This window comes from Molothrus aeneus, chromosome 4 (assembly GCF_037042795.1).
Source record: "Molothrus aeneus isolate 106 chromosome 4, BPBGC_Maene_1.0, whole genome shotgun sequence".
In the NCBI taxonomy this organism is placed as follows: Eukaryota; Metazoa; Chordata; class Aves; order Passeriformes; family Icteridae; genus Molothrus; species Molothrus aeneus.
Window position 1 is genome coordinate 5,543,084 of NC_089649.1, and position 25,684 is coordinate 5,568,767.

The window sequence follows — 25,684 nt, forward strand, 5'->3', positions numbered from 1 at the left end:
TCTGTTTATTGTCAACCCCCCCCCCCTTCATCTTGTAAATCATGGTCTGGCTCCGTGCAGTCTGAAAGGAGGTAGAAGAAGCCTGGTTCTTCCCAACAAGGAGGCAGTAATTCTTCTCTTTGGGATTTCAGTGTCTTGTTACTGTTATTTCTGTGTGAAGTATTTCTTGATTATCTTATCCATTCCTTGAGCTAGTTAGAAAAGTATCTTCCATCACATCGTTTCTATTTTAATGTTATGTTGTTCTAACATAACACATACAATATTCATTTTAATATTTGCGAAAAGCCAATCATATAATACGCATTTTTCACAGGTTGGATTCAGGAAAAATCATTCCCCCATAGGGAGGCTGGGCCTGCACTGGAACAGGCTCCCCAGGAAAGTGGTCACAGTAGCATTGTGGTCAAGAAGCATTTGGACCATGCTGACAGGCACAGGGTGTGACCCCTGGGCATGTCCTGTGCAGGGCCAGGAGCTGGACTCGATGATCCTTGTGGGTCCCTCCCAACTCGGAATATGCTGTGATCTTACTCAGGGTATGGAACCTGATGCCTGCCCAGATTTGACCCGATGCTGCCTGTACAGCCCTAAATCAGGGGGAGGTGATGACTCCGCAGTTACAGAGACGACTTCCGCTGCCGGCCCGGCCTCAGCGGCCCCGCAGCCTCGCTGGGATCCCGGCAGATCCCCGGGCGCTCCGTCCCGGGAGCTCCCGGCCACAGCGCCCCCACCGGCGGCGGCGGCGCCGCGCGCTTCTCGCTGCCCGCCGTCCCCGCCGCGCGGGGGGAGGAAGTCTCGCGAGCGCGGGCTCGCGGCGCGGCTTGCGCGCTGCTTGGCGGCTCCCGCCGGGACGGGCCGGGCCGGGCCTCGCTCCGTCCGCCGGCCGCGCTCCGGGAACCGCAGGCCGCCGCCTCTTCCTCCTCCTCTGCCGGGATCCCGGTTTTCGCCCGCGCCTGCCCGCGGCGTGCAGCCCGCCGGACGCCAGCCCGAGCCTCGGCGGAGCGCCGTTTCCTCACGGCTGGGATCATGTCCGCCGGGCAGCCGCCGCCGCAGCCGGACGAGCCGCCTGCGCCGCCGCTGCCACCGGGCGCCAACACCAGCGAGGCCGGGGGGACGGGGCCGCCCTGCGCCGGCGGCCTGGCCGGGGGCGACATCAAGATGGAGGTGAGTCGGCTTGGGCCGGCGGGGTCCCGCCGCTCCCCCGGCGGCAGGTGGGACACCCCGGCCGCGTGGGGCCGCGGGAGACAATGGAGGAGCGGCCGCGGGGCCGCACCTGGCAAAGCCAGGCCGCGCTCCTGTCCCGCCGCCCTCCCTTCTGCCCTCCCTCTCGCCGGGAGCGCGGCCCGGCGGGGTGGGGGTGTCTGGGGGCGTCCCACCCCTCGGCGCCCCCTCCCCGCCACGCAGGGGCCCTGAGAGCCGCGCTCATGCTGCCGCTGGGACACGGGGACGGGAGCCCTGCGGCCGGGTCACGCCGCTTGTTTGTTGTCTAAAGCGGGCGGCAGGAGCCCCCCGCGCCCCCGCAGCCTTTCTGTCTGCTCCTGCCTCCCCGAGACCCTGCCCAGCCTGTGCACTTCCTGCTCCAGCGGCGAGCCAGCCCGGCGTCTAAAAAGCATGAGGGATGCTTGTCTGCTGAAGTGCTTCAAAACTTTTTTCTATTTCTTTTTTTTTTTCTTTTGAGGGGGAGGAAGACGGTGTGAGGGTTGTGGGAGGGGTTGTTTTGGCAACAGGTGCATATATTCCAGAAATTTCAAGGGGTTGGAAGTGATTGCCTGGAGATGCTAATTCTATCCCAGCGTTGTTTCTTTAATGATAGCAGGAAACTGGTCGGTCCTGCTTTTAGCGCTGGGTGTTTTGTACCCTGAGTCACGCTGGGCTGTTCAACCTACTTGTTCTAAATAAATTTGCAAATGCCATGTTTTTCGGATGAACAAGTTGCCAAAGTACCGTGGGAAATAAATCTTGCTCGAACCTGTGGAAATAGGGCAATTCCAGGCTGGAGTTTAGCGTGTGCAGCCTGAGAAACGCGTGCTCTCGAGGCGCTTGTGTGCGAGGGCTCTCCGTGCTTGCCAAGTCCATTCCTTTTTTACCTTGGGAAGGGATTTCCTGGCATACAGTGAAGTTTGGAGCTGGAATGCCTTGGAGCCGTGAGCGTTTGAAGGACTGCCCTTCCCCGGTCTCCAGCTAAATTGCAAGGTTTTGTCATGTGTGCAGCAGATGCTGGGCTCGGATGGCCGTGCTGCTCTGCCGCTGTGCTTTCCAGGCTGGGCATTGTGGGAGAAAGGGGGATTGCGAGCAGAAGTTCCAACGGTCCTCTCTCTGCTTGTGCTCGCTGGGCGTTTGCTCAGACCGGTGAGGGATAAGAGGATTTGGTTGTGACTTCACAAGAGCTTTAGCCATAATTTCTTATGCTCAATTCTTTATATTTTGACTAGTGAATTAAACATTTGTGTTAGGATTTTTCTGTTTCCACATGCTTTACCTGCCAGAGGAAATACCCACTGACAAACATCCTGTTTCTTGCCAGCCTTTGTTTCATCTGTTTCTTACTTTTCCTGTTCCTTTGTTCTGTATTTGCCGGTAAAGATTGAATTTAGCCCCATTCTTACTTGGCTCAGATAAACAGACGGTTAATAAACACTTGAAAGCATCTCGTTTGTTTCATTTTCTCACCCTTTCAAGAGTTATTTTGTAATATGTTACCTTAGCATTGTTTATCAGGGAAGAATCATCTCACTCCTTTTAGTTTTAACAACAGAAGATGAAAATGCATATGGGAGATGGTGTGGAAAGTGTTAACCTAATGACAGAAGAGACAAGGATAAAAAAGCCTTGATCCAAAAGAATTGGTAATTGAAGGCAGTATGTCAAGGATTTGGCAGGAAGGGAATGAGGGAGGACTGCCCTCTCCCAGCCAGCTGGTTGTACTGTTGTTAGTAGTACCGTGGGTGATAAACATTATTTAATTTATTAAACTACATAGGAGAAAAATGCAGTTTCATAAACTCCTCAGTTTTCAGCACAAAAGTGCAGTGTGTATTCTTGTTTAGATTCGTTCCTTTAATACAGAGAGATGAGGGATTGGGGTAATCTGGCAAAAACCTTGAAATTACCCTCACTTCAGGCCTGGAGCTGGTACTTTCACAGTCCACCCCAGAGCCAGCTTCAGCAGGGGGTGGCTCAGCACCCTAGAAGTGGCATGCTGATCTCCTGGACCACAGCTGTCTCCCTCATTCACATGGATGTGATGCTTTAATGATGGAGCTAAATCAGGTTAGAGATCAGCTCTGTCCCTCACCCCGTGGCAGGGATCTTGATCCATCTCCAAGTAATTGTATAGGAAATAATAATAGAGAGCTGACTACTGTCTGTCCACCATCAGGTGCTACAGCCAGCTTTTGCTGCTTTGATACAATGTGAGACAAGCTTGTTCTCCTTTAGATGAGTATCTTCCCTTTTTCAGAAATATTTCTTCTTAATTCTTTTTCATCTCAGGAGTCTTTTGATGATGCGTCTTTGGCAAAGCAAAAAGAAATCCAGGAAACAGATCCTACATATGAAGAGAAAATGGTATGTAATATCTGGGACTGTGTACAGCTGTTCAGTACTTATGCACTTATTTTAAAAAAGTAAAATAATATTGTTTGAAATACCTTAAATGGATTTTATAAAGATTTGTCTAGGTATTAAAAAATATTTAACTTGAAACAAAAAATATGCAGAAAAACACTCCTGGGACCATTCTCCTTTCCAGCATTTTAAAGTTACCTGTAGAGCAGTCCATCCTGTGGGCAGGGGGGATTATAAAGAGTTGAGCATTCAGCTTCTCAGTCAGAAATGGAAAGATTCTCTAGGAATCTCTTTGGGAAGCTTTTATTAGAGTCTTCAGGTTTTTGAAGATGGGTGCTGATTCTGTGCTTCACAGGTTAGAAAGGAGAAAATTTGTTATTTTCATTGGTTTTTATTTTTTCATAATTTTTATAATGTAAGAGATGGAGTCGCCCATTCTTCACCATCTCATTGCAGTTTCTTTCTTGGTTGCTCCCTGTTTGCCTTTTTCCTGTTTGTAATTTGTGACTCCATGTGAAATTTCTTCATAGGAAAGTGAAACTGATTTTTAAAATTTGCTGCTTCCTGTTACTTCTTCTTTCCACTGAAAATATCCCCATCATCTTCTGCATATTTATTTGTGCTACTTTGTGGCACACTGGAGGAAGTGGACTTGGAATCATCTCCTTAATTTCTAGACAGACACAGTAACAAGGGCAATTGTGTTTTAGAGATGCATTGAAAAAGAAAATGGGTAGAGTGTCTCTGTTGGTATAAGGATAGCTCAGGGTTGCAGAGTACAGCCTGTTCTTTTCTGTGTGCTGTCTTAAAGACATAGATAATGTTTGTTAGTCCCTTAAAAGAACATCCTCAAGTGCAGTGAAAGCAAGTGTGGGGATGTGTGTGCAGGGCCAAAACTTGCAGAAGATTCCTTACTTAAATTTTAGAATGAGGAACCTTCTGCAATGCAGTCTGCATCTCTTCTACTTCTGTTTTGTACAGCCAGTTTAAAAAAAGAAAAAGGGTCAGCAATTTGGATGGTAGTGAGATCTTACCTAGTTTAAACCTCAGAAACTTACAAAGTAAAGAAACAAAACCTATGAAGAATAGACAGGAAAACTTCAATATAGTGGATGTGGATTGTAGCTGTGTCATTCAAGCTTAAAATACCCTGAGAGTGAGTCTGAGTCCTCTGTGGCACATGGAGGTCTCTTTTGTGGTCTCTTTATACTCTAATATTTTGTCTTCCTGTCTCTTCCATAGTGCAGGATCTGCTCACACTAAGAAGGAAAACACTCAGAGAGCTGCCATTGCTCTTGGAGAAGCCTGGAACATATGTTCCTTTTTACTAAGAAAACTGACTTCCTGTAGCTGTGCTGCAAGTTGCTAAATACCAGGTTATGCTGTGGCAGAATGTCACAGTGGTTACTGTTGGCCTTGAAGCTGCTTTTGGCCTGTTTGTCTGTCCAGAGTTTTGGTGTAGCATTGGCAGGGCGTGTTGATTCCAAATGGAGCCTGTCTCAACGAAGCTGAACCTTTCCGATACCAATGCTGCCTGCTGTAATTTTTCTTGCGCAGCAGAAACAGCAACTCCTATCAAAGGGGCAGCCTGATGAGTTAGGCTGAGCATATCTAAGGTCTCTGCTACTGAAACAGATGTTCTGGCTTGTGGCTATGAGCTGCTCTGTCCTCACTGTCCCCTTTGATGCCAGCTCTGTTGCTTATCTGGCAGCACAGGGAGGTGCTGTATCTCGCTGAGCAGGCAGGTCATCAGTGCAGCAGGGAGCAGCTGTTGCCAGTTTGGTTAGAAATGAATTAGTACAATGAAGAATCCTGTGTGTGATGTGTGGGGGGAAATTTCTTGGGAGTGGGACTATCACTTTTGATTGAATAAAGTTGTTAAAGGGAGTCTGGCCTTATCTAGTGAGTCTTGGGCAATCTTTGTGCCAAAGTCAGATTGGCCACAGGTCTGTCTCACATCTTGGATCTTGGTGCGTAGCAAAGATGAGCCTTGGCCCCACAAAAGAGTATTGAATCTGTCAGCAGCAGGTATACTGATGTTACTCATCTCTTCTTTGGTGTTGTAGTGATGTGTATAAAGTAATGTGAATCTATATTGAAAAATATTTGTTTGTTTTTTCTTTTGCATTAATGCATACTGGAATGTCTCACTTGTTCCATTTAATTTTCCTTTGTCACCAGCAAACAGACAGAGCAAACAGATTTGAATATCTCTTGAAGCAGACTGAGCTCTTTGCTCATTTCATTCAGCCTGCTGCTCAGAAAACTCCAACTTCACCTTTAAAAATGAAACCTGGACGTCCACGAATAAAGAAGGATGAGAAACAGAATTTACTGTCAGCTGGCGAGTGAGTGATGACACGTACTATAAATAAGATTTTATTGTACTTTAAAAGTGGAAGTTGAACTTGCTAAGCTTTTGTCCTGTGTCTGTGCCTTTTTTTTTCAACTGCCCATCTGTAAGTTGACAATTGCTTAAGAATTCAAGGAGTTACAAGAGATTTGTGTTGATGCTTTCCAGCATGAAGAAAAGCAGGGGCAGAAAAGTAAGGCAGTCATGGCTTTAAATTGTAAGAGCTCATGGAGAGCATCACTGTGCAACACCTTGCAGGCAGCTTGAAAATTGTAAGTCTAGAAATTTGGATTGCCTTCATTGCAGCTTGTGTGGCTGCAGTGCTTGGCAGGTGCAGCAGAACTTAAATGCAGTGTTGTTCCCTGTCTCAAAGGCCACTACTGATGCACACATTAATCCCTGTCCAGTCACTTTGGGCTGGTATTTGAGCCTGCTGAACATGAATTCTAGGGAAGAATGCTGCCAGAAATTTCTTTGAGTGTTTGCATTCTGTATTGCAATATATACATTAGTTTACATGAGATTTAATTTTGCAGCAACTTGATGTCTTTTAAATTTGTCCAAAAACTTACTACATTCTTGGACTTTTCCAGCTATCGGCACCGTAGAACAGAGCAGGAAGAGGATGAGGAGCTGTTAACAGAAAGCTCCAAGACAACAAATGTCTGCACTCGATTTGAAGAATCTCCATCATGTGTGTTTCCTTCTTTTTTTTTCTTTTTTTTTGCCCCTGTTCTTTTTCTTCAAAACGTTTAAAATGAATTTGATTTGCATACTCTCCAAGGATAGTGAAATAATTTGGTGGGACAGGAGAGGGAGGAACTGAGCACTGAGCTAATGGTACAAAATGTATTGTTGAGGAACTGCTTTCGTTCTGGTCCAGAAAGATGGTCCAGTGAGTCTTGTCCCTTAGAAATCCAGTTGCTATGTTTCAGTTAATAAGAAAGAGTTTTTAAGTTTGTCATCTTATTATTTTTACATATGTAATTTATATTCTGATATAAAGCACCTAACAGGTTCCAGTTCATTTAATGGTATTCAGTATTCTGTTGTTTTAATGTTTGACTGTGTTCTCATTTTGACAGTGATGATGGATTTAGAATTCCTATGTGCTTTAGGTCCTTGTAGAAAACAAAGCGGTTGCAGCAACTTGCAGAAACAAAATTAATATGTTGCTGTCTCCACTCTGCATTGTCCTTGAATTTATTACATGAATTTATTACTGGAGTTTGTTCTGCAGCTTTGGTAATCACTGTCAGTTAGCAGCCAACAGGTGGTAAAGTTCTTTCCAAAGTTTTTGTCTATCTTTTAATCTATTCTTTGATGTCTTTTAGATGTGAAATGGGGAAAGCTGCGTGATTACCAGATCCGAGGACTGAACTGGCTCATTTCTCTGTATGAAAATGGCATCAATGGCATCCTGGCAGATGAAATGGTATGCACAGAGGCTGTGTTTAGGATCACTTAAGAACACATGCAGTACAATGCCATTTTAGTCCATCAGTGTGTGTATATATATGGGAGATTTAATAACACAAAATGCAATATATAGTTTGCCAGTCTTATTTTTCTACTGTGTTTAAAGTCAATAATTTTGAAAGTGTCAAAGGTATTTTAATTCAAATAAATCATGCAGGCAGGTTTCAAAAATACGGAAAGGGAATCCATCAACCTTCAGGAACATGAAGTTGGTGGAGGGGACTTGTTCCACAGAATGACATGTCCTTTGTTTTCTTTCTAAATTGCAGCTGTTATGTTATGGTATTCTTCAGCTGCCCTTGTGAGGAGAGTGTCATATATGAAAAGAGCATCAAATGTGGAAACACTTCCTGTTGTTAGGGCCATGTGTAGATATCAGGATATGAGTGTCCTCTATGGACTGATGTCCACAGAACAGCTACAGCAGGGGGAATTTTCTTGAAAAAATGATGCAAAGATAGATGTACCTAGGCAGCTGTGTTAAAATTTCTCATACATCATGACCCTGGGCATTTCAGTTGGCACTGGCCAACTGTGTGTTTTTTATTCCTTTTCCCCAAAAGATAAGGGATGAATGCAGAAGAAGTTGTAGTAGTTTCGAAGGCAGGTGTTTTTGTCCCCTTAATAATTTGAGATGTATCTCTTTCTCATAAGGAGTAGAAAAGAAGAAACAAAACTCTAAAATCTAATTCATTTCAGTGTATTGCATTTCCTGTATCTTGTAATTTCTGTGTAATAAAACTTAAAGATAAGTTAGAAACAAAAGAGTTTAAATTACTGTTTAGTAACATGCTTCACTTTTAAATACATCAAGGTCTTTTTAAACATACATGCTTATGAATAGATGATTTTTTTGGCTAAGTGGAGAGGGTTGTCTTAACAAAAACACCTCGGAGGCTTTATGAGTCCTTGGATTTGTGGTGTTCCAATATCCATTTTGTGTTAAAGATATTAGATATTATTATTAAAATTTTTGTTGTTTTTTCTTAGGTATTCTTTTTTTTTTTAAGTTATTAACACATCTGACACCGCCTATAAACACTTTTCCACTTCTTGTACCTGGTGCATTTTGGTTTTTTTTGAAGACAGAGACTTGAATTTTAGAAACAAATTACTTGTGCTGAAGACATTTGGGGTTTTTAATTCCCATGCATTTGAATCATATTTTTTAATTACTTAAAGTAGAGGAATGATCTGTTTTTTTCAGTTCTTCCTCAGTTTTCTTTTAGTTAAAATTATATGTTGAAGATACTGTGTTCTACCAGACTTTCAGTATTTGTTTTCTTCTTTGAGATATGCAGTTTTTTACACTTGTTTGGCTCTTTCCTCACAGGACCTGATGTCATTTCTGGCCTGTGGAAGCCTCCTTTTAAAAATTATTTAGAACATATTTACGATTATGAAGCATTAATAACATAATCTATACAAAATATGACAGCATATATGACAATACATAATATTGTGGTAACAGTGTTATTAATATTAATACTTAAGTAATTGAATAAATTAAAAATTCCTAAGGGTTCTTAATTTATTCACTTTTATGTCAAGTTTAAGAGAATACCTAAGTCAAATTTTTAAAGTTTGACCTCTAAATAACCTGAGTACGCCATAGTCTACAAAATAAAGTTTTAGGAAATAATGTTTCCTTGTACTTTTAACATGTTGTCTTAGTTGAAAGGTAAGGCAGAATTCTAACTTCTTAATCCAAGGTTTCAAAGTGATACTTTTGCTACTTTGTTGTTATGAAATGGGGGAAGCCCTGCAAGCTTTTCTTAACCCATGTTTTGATACCCTTTTTGTAGCTCCCTCATTCATTCACGCTTCTGTGCCTTCCGTGCTGAGCTCAGAGCTCACTCTTGGGTTTTCATTTTCAAAGGTGTTTTCTGAGAGGTTTTCTTTTTTCTAACACATTCATGTGTCTTACAGGGTCTTGGGAAGACACTGCAAACAATTTCTCTTCTTGGCTATATGAAACACTACAGAAACATTCCTGGACCTCACATGGTGTTAGTTCCTAAGTCCACTCTGCAGAACTGGATGAATGAATTCAAGAGATGGGTACCAACACTTCGAGCAGTTTGTTTGATTGGTGACAAAGACCAGCGAGTAAGTTTGGATATGGTAGTTTTACCTGTGTGTTCCTGTGTAAATCCAGCAGTCCTTTCCCTTGGCTTCCTGGGGAGGGACATTACTTGGATTTGTAGTGGTTTAAGACCTACAGTGCTGCCTACTTGGAGGTTAACCAGCTTAGAACTCATATGTGTGTTGCCCAGATAATGCTTCATCGCTTTATGTTCATAATTTCTCGTTCAAAGATTTGCAGTCTCCTTTTATGAAGACAAGACACTGCCTTCATGAGACTTAGAATAGGAAAATTGTAACAGTGCTGCTGTGGTTTTTTTTGCTTTAAATTTGACAAAGCCTCAGTAACCAGCTGTCACCTTGTTACCTAGGCTGCCTTTGTGAGAGATGTGTTGCTGCCTGGAGAATGGGATGTCTGTGTAACATCATATGAAATGCTTATCAAAGAGAAGTCAGTATTCAAAAAGTTCAACTGGAGATACCTTGTTATAGATGAGGCCCACAGGATTAAAAATGAAAAATCAAAGGTAATTTATTTTACACTAAGCAAGAGATCTGTGTGGGTTATTTAGGTGGTGGTGTAGGGACTAGTAATGTTTATATATATGTGTGTGATATTTGCTCATGTCTCACTGTCCTTCAGTTATCAGAAATTGTAAGGGAATTCAAGACTACCAACCGACTGCTATTAACTGGAACTCCACTTCAGAACAATTTACATGAACTCTGGGCACTTCTCAACTTCCTTTTGCCAGATGTCTTTAACTCAGCTGAAGTAAGTCTTTTGTTTCTGAATCAAATTAATTTTGCTGGTTTTCCCAATTTGAAAGTAGACCTGGATATGTATAGTTAGTGGTGTCAGTTACTGATAAGTGATAGATTGAGTTGGAAATGTTTGTTATAAAGCTTTTCATAAAATAGGCCAAATAAGGTAATTTGTTCTTTTACTTCCTGGCCATATGAGAGTTGTATTTGTTCACCATTGTGATGCTATTGTACCTTGAAAGGAAGCCTCTTATAAACCAATGATTTTGTTGATACAGGATTTTGATTCGTGGTTTGATACCAACAACTGTCTAGGGGATCAAAAACTGGTGGAGCGCCTTCATATGGTGAGTCCTTTTGCCTTTTATACAAGGGTTACATTTACCTAAGTTAAATCCCAAACAGTTCTTCTCATGCTTCCTATGATAGACTATTAGGATGAGAGAGATTATTCCACAACTTTTCAGTCAAGCAAAATTAAGTCCAAGGACACAGAACCATGTGAAAGATCATTTTGACCTAATCTTTGAGTCTTTCAAATAAAGCACACGTATATCCTATGTATAGCAAATAATTTCTCCATATAGGTTGCGCTTTTTTTTTTTCAGATTGTCTAACACTAGATGATGTATCTGTGATAGAGAATATCTGCTCTTTGATTCATCCATTGACCTGATCAGTGTTTCAGTTTCCAAAATGCATTTAATGATGAACCTCTTTCAGGTGCTACGACCATTCCTTCTCCGTCGCATCAAGGCTGATGTGGAGAAAAGCTTGCCTCCAAAGAAGGAAGTTAAAATTTATGTGGGCCTCAGCAAAATGCAGCGAGAATGGTAATTAATGCATGTGCTTGACTGGGCTGTGGTTCAGGCTCAGAAGGAATGTGCTGTCTGTGACTTGGAGGTAGTGTAGAACTCAATTTATTCTCTCTGGTATACTCCCAGTTTATACCTGTTTCTTTCTGACACTGCTGTGACAGAACCATGCCTGTCAGGGAGATTTACCTGATTAAATGAAGGGTAGGGTGAGCTTTAGACAGTATTTGTAGCCTAAAGACTTATGAAAACTTGCTTAACTTCTTGCTCAAAGGAGAGGAGGTTCAGGAGGAACCTTTTTGCTCTGCACAACTCCTGGATGGGAGGGTGCAGCCGAGGGGGTCATCGGCCTCTTCTCCCAGGCAACAGAACAAGAAGAAATGGCCTCAAACTACACCAAGGGAGGTTCAGGTCAAACATCAGGAGGAATCTCTTAATGGAAAGGGTTGTCAAGCATTGGAATAGGCTGCTCAGACAGGTGGTGGATTCACCATCTCTGGAGGTATTTAGGAAACAGCTGGACGTGGCACCCAGTGGATGGTGGTGTTTAGCCTAAGGTTGGAACTGATGATCTCAGAGTTCTCTTCCAACCCAATCAATTCTGTGAGTCTGTGCTACATTTCTGACTTGCCCAGAGGCAGAAGAATGACACCCAAACCATGTCCCATGGCTGCCATGATGCTGAGGGCAGGTTCTGTCTCCCACAGGCTTTTCCTGGTTTATGTGTATTCAAACCTTTCCTCCTCCTCCCCCTGCACCAGCGAAAGATGCAGCTTGTAAATCATCCCCCAGCTTCATTTTAGACTTCATTTGAGAGTGAACAGAAGGGTTTTGTTCTTTCCCTGCTGTAGGTATACCCGAATCCTGATGAAGGATATAGATATCCTGAACTCAGCTGGGAAGCTGGACAAGATGAGACTGCTGAACATCCTGATGCAGCTGCGGAAATGCTGCAATCACCCGTACCTCTTTGATGGAGCAGAGCCTGGCCCACCTTACACAACAGACATGCATTTGGTCACTAACAGTGGCAAGATGGTAGTTCTAGACAAATTGCTACCTAAGTTGAAAGAACAAGGTATGCATCTCCTTTCTGGGGTTTTGAGAGTTTTTTGGTTCAGTAACGTTTGTGTGTATTCTGAGCAAAACCCAGCGGACTTTAGCCAGGATTACTGTTGGTTTCTAGTATGATACCAGCTTGGATCAATAGTCCATTATGGCTTTTTGTGCTGAAGTGTTTTGATTTCTTTTTTTTTCCCATTTTTTCATCCCAGCTAAGTTCACACCATAAAAACATCATTTGATTGGGGCTTTAGATTTTCTTTCATAGTTTTCTTAGCTATCTGAAATATAATTATGTAGTATTTTAGCCACACCTTTGATTCGCCATGAAGGACCATTTCAGATTCAGAGTCCTCATACATAGTTCAAGTCAAATCCTGTGTGAAACGTTGGTCTTTCTTGCTGGATGTGATTTTGAACAGTACCTGAGGTTTTTCTGTGTATTCTATAAACACTCAGACATGGGGGAACTCTTGAGTTGTTTTAAAGTTATTTGAGCTTTGAAATGGGTTACTGTAAAGGTCACTTGCAACAGAGTTTTTGACACTGGAATAAATTTTTAGCTCACTATTTTTTGAGTATGCTTACAGTAGTAACCTTGCTGAAGAAGTTGGATGCAGGTTTGTGAGTGGGGACACTTTGCAGAAAAACAAAACCACGTCCAAACCTCAACCTTCTGTAGTATAGAAGTAAACTGTACTTTCTATCTAGGTATCATCCAGGCAGCTGTGACTGTATAACTCAAGACTAAAAACCAAGCAATTCAGTGGTTACTGTGCTTTTTTGATCTTGGTTTCTTCCTGATATCAGGTTTATTGATGAGGTGTTGTAATTAATACTGAACTGGTCTCAAATCAAATTAGCATCTTAAACAAGAGAGTTCAGTATTAACCCTTGAGTCCAAAGGACAAAAGGAAGTAGAAACTTTGTTATATCCTGTGTTTTACTTAAATTTCTCCAGTAGACTAGAAATGGTTGAGTGTATATGCATAAAGTACTGAACCTTTTTTTTTAAATTTAAGTTGTTCTTGGCAGGTAAGTAAACTGACAAGTACTTAAGAAGAATTCACTTTATTTCTAGAGATCTTAAATCCAAAACAATCAAATACTTCAAAATTTTATTATTTATACTTGATGATGTTTTTATGTTTGTGTTACCATCTTACTCTGCCATGTCTGGGAACTTTTTCTTGAGGAGTACAGCACAAAATGAAAAGGAGAAGCCAGCCATTAATTAGACAGTGACATATCAGGGTAAGACAAAGGTGTCCTATGGCATGGATGTGCTGTGGCAGCAGCAGCTGCAGCCCTGCATTGTAGTTTGGGTCTGAAATTCAAACGACTTTTCTTCTTAGTACATGGAATTGCCCTCCTTCCTTTTCTGGTAGTGCAGACTTGGAGAGTTTGTTTAATCTTGTATTTTGGTGAAAGCATAAGAAACCTTTTTACCCAAACAGGCTCAAGGGTTCTAATCTTCAGTCAGATGACAAGAGTTCTAGATATTTTGGAAGATTACTGTATGTGGAGAAATTACGAATATTGCAGACTGGATGGACAAACTCCTCACAATGAGCGACAGGTATTTACAACTTCAGGGATTGTATTTATGTAAAAATACTACTTGTAAAACATTTTGTTTAACTGATACATTCTTTTCATTTATTTAGGCTTCCATTAATGCATTCAACGATCCTGACAGCTCAAAATTTGTGTTCATGTTGAGTACACGAGCAGGAGGTCTTGGAATCAATCTGGCTACTGCTGATGTTGTAATTCTCTATGATTCAGACTGGAATCCACAAGTAGATCTCCAGGCTATGGTAAGATTCCAGATGGAAATTATGGGATTTTTTTTTTTTTTCTTATTCTCACAATACTTTGCTAGAAATGTGTACTTCCAAATTAAACTGGTATTTTCCCATTTTAGCACAGGAGCAGGATTTGTAAGACTAATTTTCAGTTCAAGTGCAGCTTCCACTGTGTGGAACCAGTAGTCCTCAGTCACATTTGGGTTATACAGTGTTTTATGTAGTGGGAAATGCTGGGTGTGTGCTACACCTCATAGTATTGTTTAATGCAAATAGCCTACTTGAGTAAGCAAAAATGAATTAAATCTAGGTCGTTAATCCCAAAACTATAAAGCTGTTGTGGGGAGTGGAGGTGAATGTGTTTTCACTGTTTTTCCTGCGATCTTGAAAATGAGATAAAGAAAAGTTGAATTAAAATTTTCAAAAACTGCTTTTATGGTGATGGTAATGAAAGGATCTCATTTTAGCGACTATCCTTAGGAGTTTTTTTAAGTACATGTGGATGCATCTCCATCCTGGATACATGTCAAGGACATTAGTGACCACCTAAGAAAGCAAAGCTGTCTAAAAACTGCCAGTGGATTTTTGGATTTTTGGTTGGGTTTTTTTTTTTTTTTTTTTTTTTTTTTTTTTTTTTTTGACAAATGAGGCCTTTCAGAGACAAGTCTTGGAAATGTCTTAAATTATTTCAGTTAACCTGTGGGTCTCAAGGACTCTAGCAAAAATCACTTCAAAAGAATGATGGAACTGGTGTCTAATAGCTCAAATGAGGCAGTACCAGCTACCACTACAGGTGTGTGTTGAGAATACTGATTCTCACAGTGGTTCGTGTTTCACTAGTCAGGAGAGGCAGGGTATTGTATTTTTCTTGAACTATTCATGGCACTACTGAAGGATTTTGAGAAAGGCAGCTTTTGATCAGCAGAGAGATGATTTCTTCATGCTTTGATTCTACAGAAGGTTGCTTAAGGTCAGAAGCATCCAAATCTTCTCCTCGATGTGATTTAATGAAAAACCCCAAATCCTGCTGTTTTTTAGCTATGACACATAGAGGCACACTCACTGTCAGTGTTATTGAAAAAAAAAACCCAAACCTGCAATGTAGATAAAAATGTAATATCTTGGGTAGCCATGGATGGCTGTAAACATTTAAGTAACCTGTGCTGTTGTGTTTTGTAAATTTGTGTGCTGTAAATAATGAAAATCTTAAACCTCATTATGTAGTCATGCTGGAAGGCAAGTGCTGAATTTTTTGTTACTGTTTTGGGCAGGATCGAGCGCACAGAATTGGGCAGACCAAGACTGTCCGTGTGTTCAGGTTTATTACAGACAATACCGTGGAGGAAAGGATAGTGGAGCGTGCAGAAATGAAACTGCGCCTGGATTCCATAGTCATCCAGCAAGGCAAGTATAGGAAGGCACTTGGGATCTAGGATGAAATTCCCTTCTTCTCCCATTGTAAATCATGGTGCAATCAGCCAGTAAGAACCAGTGGGAGTGTTGCTTTTGCCTCATCTGAGCTCTGAAGGGAGTTCATGTGCAAAGGCCTCATCCACTTGGAAATTTGTTTTACTGTAGGAGTAGGCATTTCCTCACTAACTTTTTGCTTACCTGCCTAGTGGGATATAGTCAGATTTGACTTTTTAAAGCACTCACTTTCTTCTTTCACTTTAAATTTAAATGAATGCCTTTCCTTTTTCTAATAGACAGAGAAAAGTAAGGTAACCTTAGTTGACTTGCTTGGAATCAGTAATATGTAGTTTGTATGTGGAAATATAAGGGGGAGAAAATCCTGTATTGCTCCTTCCATAACATAAACTCTTTAGTGAGTTGCTATCCTCAAGCATTTTTATCTTTAGGAAGATTGGTGGATCAAAACCTGAATAAACTTGGAAAGGATGAAATGCTGCAAATGATCAGACATGGAGCAACACACGTGTTTGCTTCAAAGGATAGTGAGATTACAGATGAAGATATTGATCACATTTTGGAAAGAGGGGCAAAGAAGGTGAGAAGGTTTGAAAAGGGGAAGCTCACCTGTAGATTTAAATGTGATGGCAAGATAGTGAGTCTCTGGATGATAACTTGGTTCCAAGCTGGAGAGAAAAGGGGTTTTTGCTGTAGAGGGTTTTTGTGTTACTCAATCGTGTCTGTTTTTTCTGATGTTGTCAATAAGATGTTTTATAGTCAAGTACCTTCTAGAATGGCTCCTCTTCTTTCTGGCAATGGGATGTTTTAAAATGAAGTACCTTTCAGAGTGGCTCCTTTCTGGAATGAGGTGTTTAATAATGACGTGCCTTCCAAAATGGCTCCCGTTCTATCTGGGAATGAGATGTTAAATAATGAAGTACCATCCAAATGGCTACTATTCTTTTCTGTATCCCCTGTCCAAGACTGCGGAAATGAACGAAAAACTTTCAAAGATGGGTGAAAGCTCCCTTAGGAATTTTACTATGGATACTGAATCTAGCGTGTATAATTTTGAAGGGGAAGACTACAGAGAAAAACAGAAGGTAATGTTTTAAGTTTCTTTTGGAGGAATGCACTGAATTGCATGTTTTAGTCATACTTATTTAAGAGGTATTGGGTAAAATACAGTGTCATCTATGAAAATAGTTTAAATAACACTTATAACACTTATAATGAAGTAGATGTAGATCTAATTTTACATAAAACTTGTTGCTGGTCTCATGATCTTGCAAGACTTAATTTTTGGTTTTGGGGGTGATGGGTTTTGTTTTTATAGTTGGCATTTACAGAGTGGATTGAACCACCTAAAAGAGAAAGAAAAGCCAATTATGCTGTGGATGCTTACTTCAGAGAGGCTCTTCGAGTCAGTGAACCAAAAGCACCCAAGGTGAGTTGACTAATCAAAAGAAATAAATTTTTTCAATATGTATGGTAAATGGCTAAAGCTCTAAGCAACAAATAGGTCTTGAGTCATAAAAACTGCTCTGTTCACTTTTATAAAGTGGAGGGACTATCTAAATTTAGAAAAAATTTCCAAAAGACTTGAGACAAACTTCTGTGAGAAAAAATAAGAACAGTATGAAACTTGTAAGACGTTAGGGAGGCTAAGATCAAGTTTTTTCTAGTTCTTATTTAAGCAGCTGTAAATTTTCCTGTGCAAGATTAATGCTTTAAACACATGTGACTTTTTCACCAGCCACCTCCTCCCAAAAGACCTCTCTTCCCCTTCTCTCACTGCTCTTTTACTTTTAGAATTCTTTGTGGTGGTTGGTGTGTCTTGCATGGTGTGACTTTTTTCCCCCCAAGTTAAGACAGTGCATTTTTGTAACAATAATGCTTTTTGTTTGCTCATAAACTTAAATTACTTCTTACAAGCAAGCAGATTCTGGATGTGAAAGGGAGCAAATGCAAACTTTGTGTTTCAGGCTCCACGGCCTCCAAAACAGCCAAATGTACAGGACTTCCAGTTCTTTCCTCCTCGCCTGTTTGAACTGTTGGAAAAAGAGATTCTCTACTACAGGAAAACAATTGGTTACAAGGTAACTGAAGAATTTCCTTGACCAGAGGGATGGAGCACCTCTCTTAAGAGCAAAGGCTGAGAGTTGGGATTGTTCAGTCTGGAGAAGCAAAGGCTCTGGAGCAACCTGATTGCAGCCTTTCAGTACCTAGAGGGGGCTTGCAGGAAAGCTGAAAAGGGACTTTTTACAAGGGAGCAGCTTTAAACTGACAGAGGGCAGGTTTAGGTTGGATATTGGAAGGAAATTCTTCACTGTGAGTGTGGTGAGGCACTGGCACAATTTGCCCAGAGAAGCTGTGGATGACCCACATTCCACTTGCTTGGAAGTGTTCAAGGCCATGTTGGATGAGCCTTTGAGCCTGATCTCTAAGCAGAAGGTGGCCCTGCCCATAGCAGGGGCTTGGAAAAGAGGTGATCTTTAAGGTCCAGTCCCTTCTGTGTTATTCCCTAAATTCTTGCAATGGAACAGTTTAATGCAACAGTTGGAGAATATGTACTTTTCCAGCCTTTCACAGTAATTTAAATGAAATAAAATCATGTTCAGCTGTAGAAGCTATTAGGTTATATTAACAGAAAGGTGACAATTAGTAATTATCTGTGAAAAATTAATTCAGTTTTACAAAGTGCAAAACCTTTCAGGTACCTCGTAATCCTGATCTCCCAAATGCAGCCCAAGCACAAAAGGAAGAGCAGCTTAAGATTGATGAGGCTGAACCTCTTAATGATGAAGAACTGGAAGAAAAAGAGAAACTTCTAACCCAGGTATTGTTGGGTCTTCAGTGAGACTGAAATCAGCCAAAGCTTGTTTTGTGTTTCACAGCATTATGGGAACATTTCTTGGTCACTGTGCCGTAGTTACCACATCTGCAAAGTTTGGTTCTGACTGAAAAGAGTTTCTAGCATTAGGTTTGTCATAGGCCTATGTCATAGGATATCTTTGAGGAATGTGCACCAAGGATTCTCCTGAATCCTAGTCTGGCGTTCACTATAGACTGTGATGTCTTTCCATGAGACCTTGCAGAATGGCTGCAGAGCTGGGTGTGCTGCATTCCACATTATTTAATGCACATATTCTGCCTCACTTTCACACCCATATGGAAGTGAATCTTGGAGTCTGAATGGTCAGTTTTCCTAAACCACATCTGGTAGTGGATAGTTCCCCTCACTGAAAGAGGGTGTGAGCTGAATAGGTATATAATTAGGAAGCCTGTATATTTAAATAATTTAAAGCCAGGTGAATGCTTGATATGCCTTATTTGGATATTTTATTTACACATTGTATTTTGGCAGGGGATCGGAATTACAGGACAGGATTTCTTGCTTGCGTAGTAATGAGCTGGAACAGCTCACTGTGGAGACACCAGAATCACAGAGGTCAGGAATCAGTACAGTCCAGTAAGCTGTGGCTAAATCACAACATGGCTGGCAGAACTTGCTACTTCCCACTACTTGTAAAAGCTCTTGGTAATATGAAATGAACCTACTTTGGCTCATGACTTCAGCAGTGCCACTTGTGTCTCTGCTGAAAATCAGCATCACGAGATGGCTTTAGTCCTTCTGAGGGAGAGTGACCATGCAGTGGTCACTGCAATGATGCAATGGCTGAGGGTGTCTGTGAGGCACTTGGGGGCCTTTTTGACAAAACAAAAGCCATTACACTACTTTCACTTGAGCAATTTTTTTTTCTTAGAAAGTAATCCCACAGAGAGACTATTAGGAGGAGGGATTAATTTTTCAGCTAAAAACTTACCAGAAATTACTAGGTAAATAAAGAAGTAGTGCTAGTCATTTTGCAGTATTTAAATAGAGAGACTACAGTGACTGCAGTATGAAAAGAGTTCTACTAAATTAAACTGCAGAGAAAGAAAAGGTTTAACACTGTGGAATGATGGAAGTGTTACAGGCAATTTCAAGAAACCAGTTGAATCAAATTCGGAGATGGACAAATCCTGAACCTCTGTGCAATGTTTCCTCTTGATTGCTGTATAGGGCTTCACTAACTGGAATAAGAGAGATTTCAACCAGTTCATCAAAGCCAATGAGAAATGGGGCCGTGATGACATTGAAAATATAGCACGAGAAGTCGAAGGAAAAACCCCAGAGGAAGTCATTGAGTATTCAGGTAACTTAATTCTGTACTCAGCTCTGAGAGTATCTAACTCTGCTTGGCTCATTTGAACTGCCTGAGAACATGGTAACATCCTACAGCTGACAATTTCTTACACTGCTGTTTTAAGATTTTTGGGGTAGAATTATATTGATGTATTTTGGATCTGCTGCTCTGTCTTTTACCATCATTACCCCCCGCACAACTAAGGCTGTACTAAAATGCACACATGAACTCCTGCTGAGCCATTTCACTATATCCTGAATCTAACTGGGTAGCACTGTCTTCAGTTCTTGTTAATTTTTGCAAAGGGAAATGCTGAGAAACACTGCTTAGCTGAAGAGATTTCCCTTTTCCTTGTATTCATTAATGAGAAGTTAACCTTTACCTCCTCCTCGAGAGCAGAACTCAGTAAATACATCACGATTGAACCTACAGCCACCACTGGTAACCTGAGTCTTAACCTCGCATTAGAAGAGATTTTTTATTTAAAAAACTTTCCACTGTAGTGCAGCTGCAAAGTCCTGGCACTACATTTCTAGAGGTACAGAGCAAGTTGAAAATGTGAAAAAATCTTGTACAAAAACCCCTTATTTAAACACCTAATGGTCTTTCAGGCACTTGCTTGTCTTCGGGCACTCAGTTGCCCTCTTGCTTCTCTTGATAAAACTGTATTCTGTTACATCTGTTTTCATTTGAAGAAGCTTTGTTTCCTTTGAGGAGACTGACACACAAAAGTCTTACTGGCCTGTATTGTACCTCACTTAAACTGAAGATTCCTATATCTACCCTCTTCAAAACAGCATTTTTACTACTGCGGCACATGGTAGCTGGAAGGGAAGGTTTCTTACCAGCTCAAGGCATGTCTGTTGTCACACAGCAGTAAGCTCTGGTAAAAGGAAGGAACAGCTAACATCCTTTTTTTAAGGTTAAACCTCTGACTTTTACAATGCATGATAAGATACTAAGAAGTTGTTCTTTTCTTAGCTGTGTTCTGGGAAAGATGCAATGAACTCCAAGACATAGAGAAGATCATGGCTCAGATTGAAAGAGGAGAAGCTAGAATTCAGAGACGAATCAGCATAAAAAAGGCTCTCGATACAAAGGTGGGTTTGCTCAGTTTCTTTTTTTTTTTCCTGGTGCCAGTGAGGGGAGATGCATGACCCCTGTCTGGCCAGTGCTGCTGATGTATGAAGACATCTTGGGCATGACAGTGGCCTCTTTGCATAACACTCAGCAATTTCTTCCTATGGGTTTTCCATCCCACGGAAGTGCTGTGATGACACCCTTAGCTATGGTCTACCCTGGTGTTTGTAACAGTCTTCTGTATTACAGCACACAGTTCAGAGTGCTGTGTAACTCCACATAGTACAGGCTTTGGGGAGGAGCACAGTTCCTTCTGGACACATGGAACTGAAATTAAGAGAGAGAGAGAGAAATGGAGAGAGGGGGATGGAGAGAGGGAGAAATGGGGGAGATAGAGGGATGGAGAGAAAAATGGAGAGGGATGGAGAGAGAGAAATGGAGGAAGAGAAGGGAGAGAGGTAGGTGGGTAGAGCAGTGGGGGAGAGAGAAACATAGGAAAACAGGTGGAGAGAATTGGAGTAAAATAGAAACAGGTAGAGATGGCAGAAGACAGAGGGAGTTAGAAACATGAGATTAGAGAGCACTTAAAAAAGACTAATCCAACAGAGGAAGCTTTTGTTCTTGTTCGTGTTTCACCAAGTAGTTGGTAGTGAAGAGATTTATAGTTAATTAAGACACTTTGTCGCAATTTTCTCCCCACTTCAGGTTTGCTGAGTTAGTTGTCTTCTAGGGAAGAAGTGTCAGAGTCAATAAACCAGAAGGCAGCCAAACCACGTGCCAGCTGTCACGTACCTTTTTACTCTTACTCTGACTTTACCGGTTCCTGAAGATTTTTGTCCAAAAGGATCGTTGCCACTTGAATCCTGACCAGTCTTGCCTGTTTTTAAGTGTAGTGAAAGCCTGCCATTAGTCAGAAGATGACAAAGCTGTCTGTTGTCAAAACCAGAATTTGCCTCTTTAGATAGCTTTGATAAATGCACTGTTCTGAACCTAAAGTCATTTTCTTGTGAAGACTTAGCATGGGAGATGCTTAAAGTTATAGTTTTCTGTCTTCATGTGATTTAATGCTTTTATACAAAAGACTTCCATGCTAATTCTGACCTATTTCTTAGCTTTATGTGGTCTTATTTGTTTTGTTCAGATTGGGAGATATAAAGCCCCTTTCCACCAACTAAGAATATCCTATGGTACTAATAAAGGGAAGAATTACACCGAAGAGGAGGATCGCTTCCTAATCTGTATGCTTCACAAACTAGGATTTGATAAAGAAAATGTCTATGATGAATTAAGACAATGTATCCGAAACTCGCCGCAATTCAGATTTGACTGGTTTCTCAAGTCCAGAACTGCAATGGTATATATATATATATCTATCTAAATATATATATATATATATATATATAGCTCCTTTTTGTTCATGAATGCCTATCACAATATTAAATTAAGTTAATTAAATTGCTGCTGAAATACTGAGGTAGGTGCATGGGAACAAGGTTTTACCTCTTAATAACTTTCTGACAACTGTACGGGTGTCAAATGTAGCCGTGGCAAATGGGAGGAGAAGTTCAAAATTCTAAGGTACGCTTTTACAGTTTGAGTTAAATATAAATGTCTTTTACAAAGCAAACATCTGCAATCAAATCCATCCCTGTGAAGCCAGCCAGGAAGTAAGTAGCATGAAACATTTAATTGTTTCTTTGTTATTCTGACAAGATCCAGCAAAATACTTACCTACTCACCAGCATTTTTAATATTCTGAGAGGATTTTTACATTAAGTGGCTGCCTAAGGTACTGATTGAATATGTTGTGTAATGCAGGAGCTACAAAGGAGGTGTAATACTTTAATCACACTCATTGAAAGAGAAAACATGGAACTGGAAGAAAAGGAAAAGGCAGAAAAGAAGAAACGTGGACCAAAACCATCTTCAGTAAGATTTAAAAAGGCATTTCTGTGAAAAAGCTCACTTGAAAACAGCGTTTTTCCAAGTGTCTAGGACAAGTGATATCTAAAGTTATTTGAAACCAGCAACTTAGAGAGCAATGTTAAAAGCTGCCTAAAGTTCATGTCAGTGTTCAGCTAGTCCAGTTGAGGATGTCAAATAAAAGAAAAAAGGTTCTTAAGTGTAGCTCACATGCTTTGGAGCAGATAAACTTGTTAGGTTTTGGATCACTGGGTTAGTACACTGTATAGATTTACCCTGGTAAGTACATCAGGGATGTATTTGGCATTTTGATTTATAGAATCTGCTAAATCATCCACAGATCTATTTACAAATGGGCCTGTAGAGCTAGATTTGGGAAAACAGCACAAATGCTTGACAGCGCTCTTTGCTGACTAAATTCAAAGTATTGCTAATATGCAAATAGGCCTATTTTGTAAATAAAATATCACCTTTATGTATTTTCCTACCTCCATTTGTTCAGGTTGTTGCCTAGAGCTGTTGAAGCAAAAACTTAGAAGCACAACTTAGTTGACAGATGTGCAGAAATCAGTAAGGTTAATAGTGATGGAATATTAAGTTTCTTAGACGTGTTCACAGAATATTTAAATGGGTATTTAGAAATACCTTTTCATAATAGGAAGCTTTATACCATCCTTACTTGTTTTTTATACACTTTCTACCTCTGTGAAATCATGCTCTTCCAGATTTGGAGCATGAAAAACAACAGAAAAGATGTGCATATTTGCTAAATGCCACATTTGCAATTGATCATATTTTAAAGCTGCCAGGGTGTTGATCTTCTCCATCTGCTTTGTTTTGAAACACATTGCTTGCTCACAGCCTTTCTGTATGACAACAGCTTAGTATAAAATCTTACCTTGCAGGCACAGAAGCGCAAAATGGATGGCACTCCTGATGGGCGTGGGAGAAAAAAGAAGCTAAAGTTGTGAATGCAGAACTTTTTTAATCTCTAAATTTAAGAAGTAGTTCTTTAATTTACGGGTCTTCATAAGATGTACTGTATAATGCTTAACTGTTTTGAAGAACATTGGGTTCATCTGTTTATTGAACTAGAACATAGTACTTAATTGTAGTTTCACTTTTTTAAATGCAACAGCTGTGCTGAATTTTTTTTACCATTAACACTTGAAGTAATAAATTGTCTTCATTTATTAATAAGGCTTCTTGTGGCCTTTTTTTCACTACTGTTTCCACTTCAATGCATAGTTATTTAGTCATCCCCCAGTTTGTTTCATCTTGGGTTGCTGTGAACATGATGATAAACAGAACTGTTTAGTGGTGTTTTCTTGGTACCAGCCGCCACTCAAACTCTATTTCTGGAAATTTTGTGGCTCTGACTTTACCTTTACTGAACTTATGGTACCAATATATTCAGTTCCTTGAAATTTGTGGAAAGGCTGGTTATTTACTTTTAGAATAATGATTGGAACAAAACTGTTAACACTTTTTGCTTAACATCTGAGCCAGAAGAAAGGTAGGTGAGTCAGGCTGAGGTCTGCACTTCATTAGAATGGCCTAAGCACGGCAGAATTGGGTCTGTTGGCAAACAACCACCAGGACAGAACAAGGAAAATGTGGGAAACAACCCCTTCTCTCACACACTCAGCTGTGGTAAGTGCAGTGACGGTTGTGACTGGAGTGAAAGGAACTGGTGCTGACTCCAGCTGTGCACAGTTGTAGTTTGCAACTCTCATTCTGCCCTGAGCCAGTCAAACAGTGCCATGCATGAGTGATCCCTACATTGTCCCTTCCTGATGCTGTATCTGGCATCTGCTGACTGAGATGCCATCATCTAACGTAGCATAATTTTGGAATCTACTAAGAAAACAAACAAACCAAAATGGAGCGAATGATCATAAGCTCTGCTCAGTTTTGGCCTGGTAAGAACCCAAATCTAAAAGGCAGCAGCTTTGTGTAAACAGAAATTATGAAAAGTCAGTTTTGCTGAGGAGTCCCAGATGCAGCACAGTTCTTACTGGCACGAGACACGAGTTTCTGTTTGTCTGTGACTGGTTTGCAAACCTGCTGCAAACAGGATGAGTAATCACACTTGCTCTTCAAATAGTCCAACAACATGATAACGTGTAGCAGTGTTAACAGCCAGGCCACAGCATCTCACACATTGAATTGTCCTGGCAGCCCTTGAAGAAATCAGTTTACCTGCTTGAACTTAGCATACCCTAAAGAAAAATGCTTTAATGCTGAAGCCTTCCTTTAAAAACATCCATTTTCACCAAAAAAACGCCAACCAAATACTATCAAAAAAACTCCAAAAGAAACCATGAGCATTTGTTTTAAATAAGTCTAAATAAAAACTTTAGGAGCAAACAGAAGGGAAAGATGTATTATGTAGTTAAGCAGCACTTTATTTGTAATGATTGTCAAGTGTCCACATGCAGGAAGTGACAGGAACTAAACTTTACTCTCCCAAGTGGTGTTCTACAAGTTAGAGAAAATGCGTTTGCTTTCAATAAGTAAGGAAAACAATGAAAATATTTGGCTTGTAGGTTATTTAAGTGTTTTCCGAGTGTCATCTGGAAAAAAAGCAAGCTGCCTTTTCATAAGTATTTGCCTGTGTTTTGATGTTATTGTCAAGCAAACAAACAGACATCCATCCCTATTCCTGGTGGTCTGACTGTACTTAGGCACTGCCCAGGGCAGAGGAACACCTCCGTGTTGCAGCTGAAGGAGTCACAGAGATTCTGAACTGGATCCACCCACAGATCTCAGATCCTGGTAAAGCAGATTAACACCCTTCACCTTATGCCAGTCAATCTAAAATTACTAAATCAAGTTGTTACCAAGCTGTTATCAAAAACTCTCAGGAGAGGAATTGCCTAACTTTAAGTGTATTTATTTTTGTATGTGAAAACAGTGTGTTCCATGACTATCACTACTGGTTTATCATGGGTTTTAGGCTCATTTTTAGTCTCATTTTCTGTTACAATTCATCCTAAATTATTGCCCTTATAGTGCAGTTCTTTTTAAGCAAAGTTCTCTCTTCTCTTCACTAGAGGGCACCCCACAACCATACATATGCACCTACCAATCTGCTAACATTACAGCAAGTAAAATAAAGTTCTTGACAGGACAACTGAGTTT

The 25,684-nt window shown here is 40.7% G+C and overlaps 1 protein-coding gene across 2 annotated transcripts; it reads left to right on the top strand.

The window, feature by feature from the left end:
* Positions 1-944: 944 nt before the first annotated feature.
* Positions 945-23,740, top strand: SMARCA5 (SWI/SNF related, matrix associated, actin dependent regulator of chromatin, subfamily a, member 5). Of its 2 annotated transcripts, XM_066549485.1 has the most exons (24): positions 945-1,167; positions 3,496-3,570; positions 5,752-5,918; positions 6,517-6,617; positions 7,258-7,358; positions 9,332-9,511; positions 9,859-10,014; positions 10,131-10,262; positions 10,531-10,599; positions 10,976-11,085; positions 11,919-12,145; positions 13,587-13,708; positions 13,797-13,949; positions 15,209-15,345; positions 15,801-15,945; positions 16,331-16,450; positions 16,684-16,794; positions 17,333-17,446; positions 18,064-18,186; positions 19,414-19,546; positions 20,519-20,637; positions 21,759-21,971; positions 22,436-22,546; positions 23,446-23,740. In XM_066549485.1, the coding sequence occupies exons 1-24, from the start codon at positions 1,030-1,032 to the stop codon at positions 23,509-23,511; spliced, it is 3,123 nt and encodes a 1,040-aa protein (XP_066405582.1). In that variant the 5' UTR covers positions 945-1,029; the 3' UTR covers positions 23,512-23,740. The 2 variants fall into 2 exon arrangements, with proteins under 2 accessions (XP_066405582.1, XP_066405581.1); XM_066549484.1 differs by lacking the exon at positions 21,759-21,971.
* Positions 23,741-25,684: the final 1,944 nt, after the last annotated feature.

Excerpts from the sequence above, each read along its gene's own strand:
- SMARCA5 (XM_066549485.1), top strand. The coding sequence starts at position 1,030 with ATGTCCGCCGGGCAGCCGCCGCCGCAGCCGGACGAGCCGCCTGCGCCG. Across the intron at positions 1,168-3,495 it reads GGGGCGACATCAAGATGGAG|GAGTCTTTTGATGATGCGTC; the intron begins GTGAGTCGGCTT and ends TTTTCATCTCAG. Across the intron at positions 18,187-19,413 it reads AAGAGAAACTTCTAACCCAG|GGCTTCACTAACTGGAATAA; the intron begins GTATTGTTGGGT and ends ATTGCTGTATAG.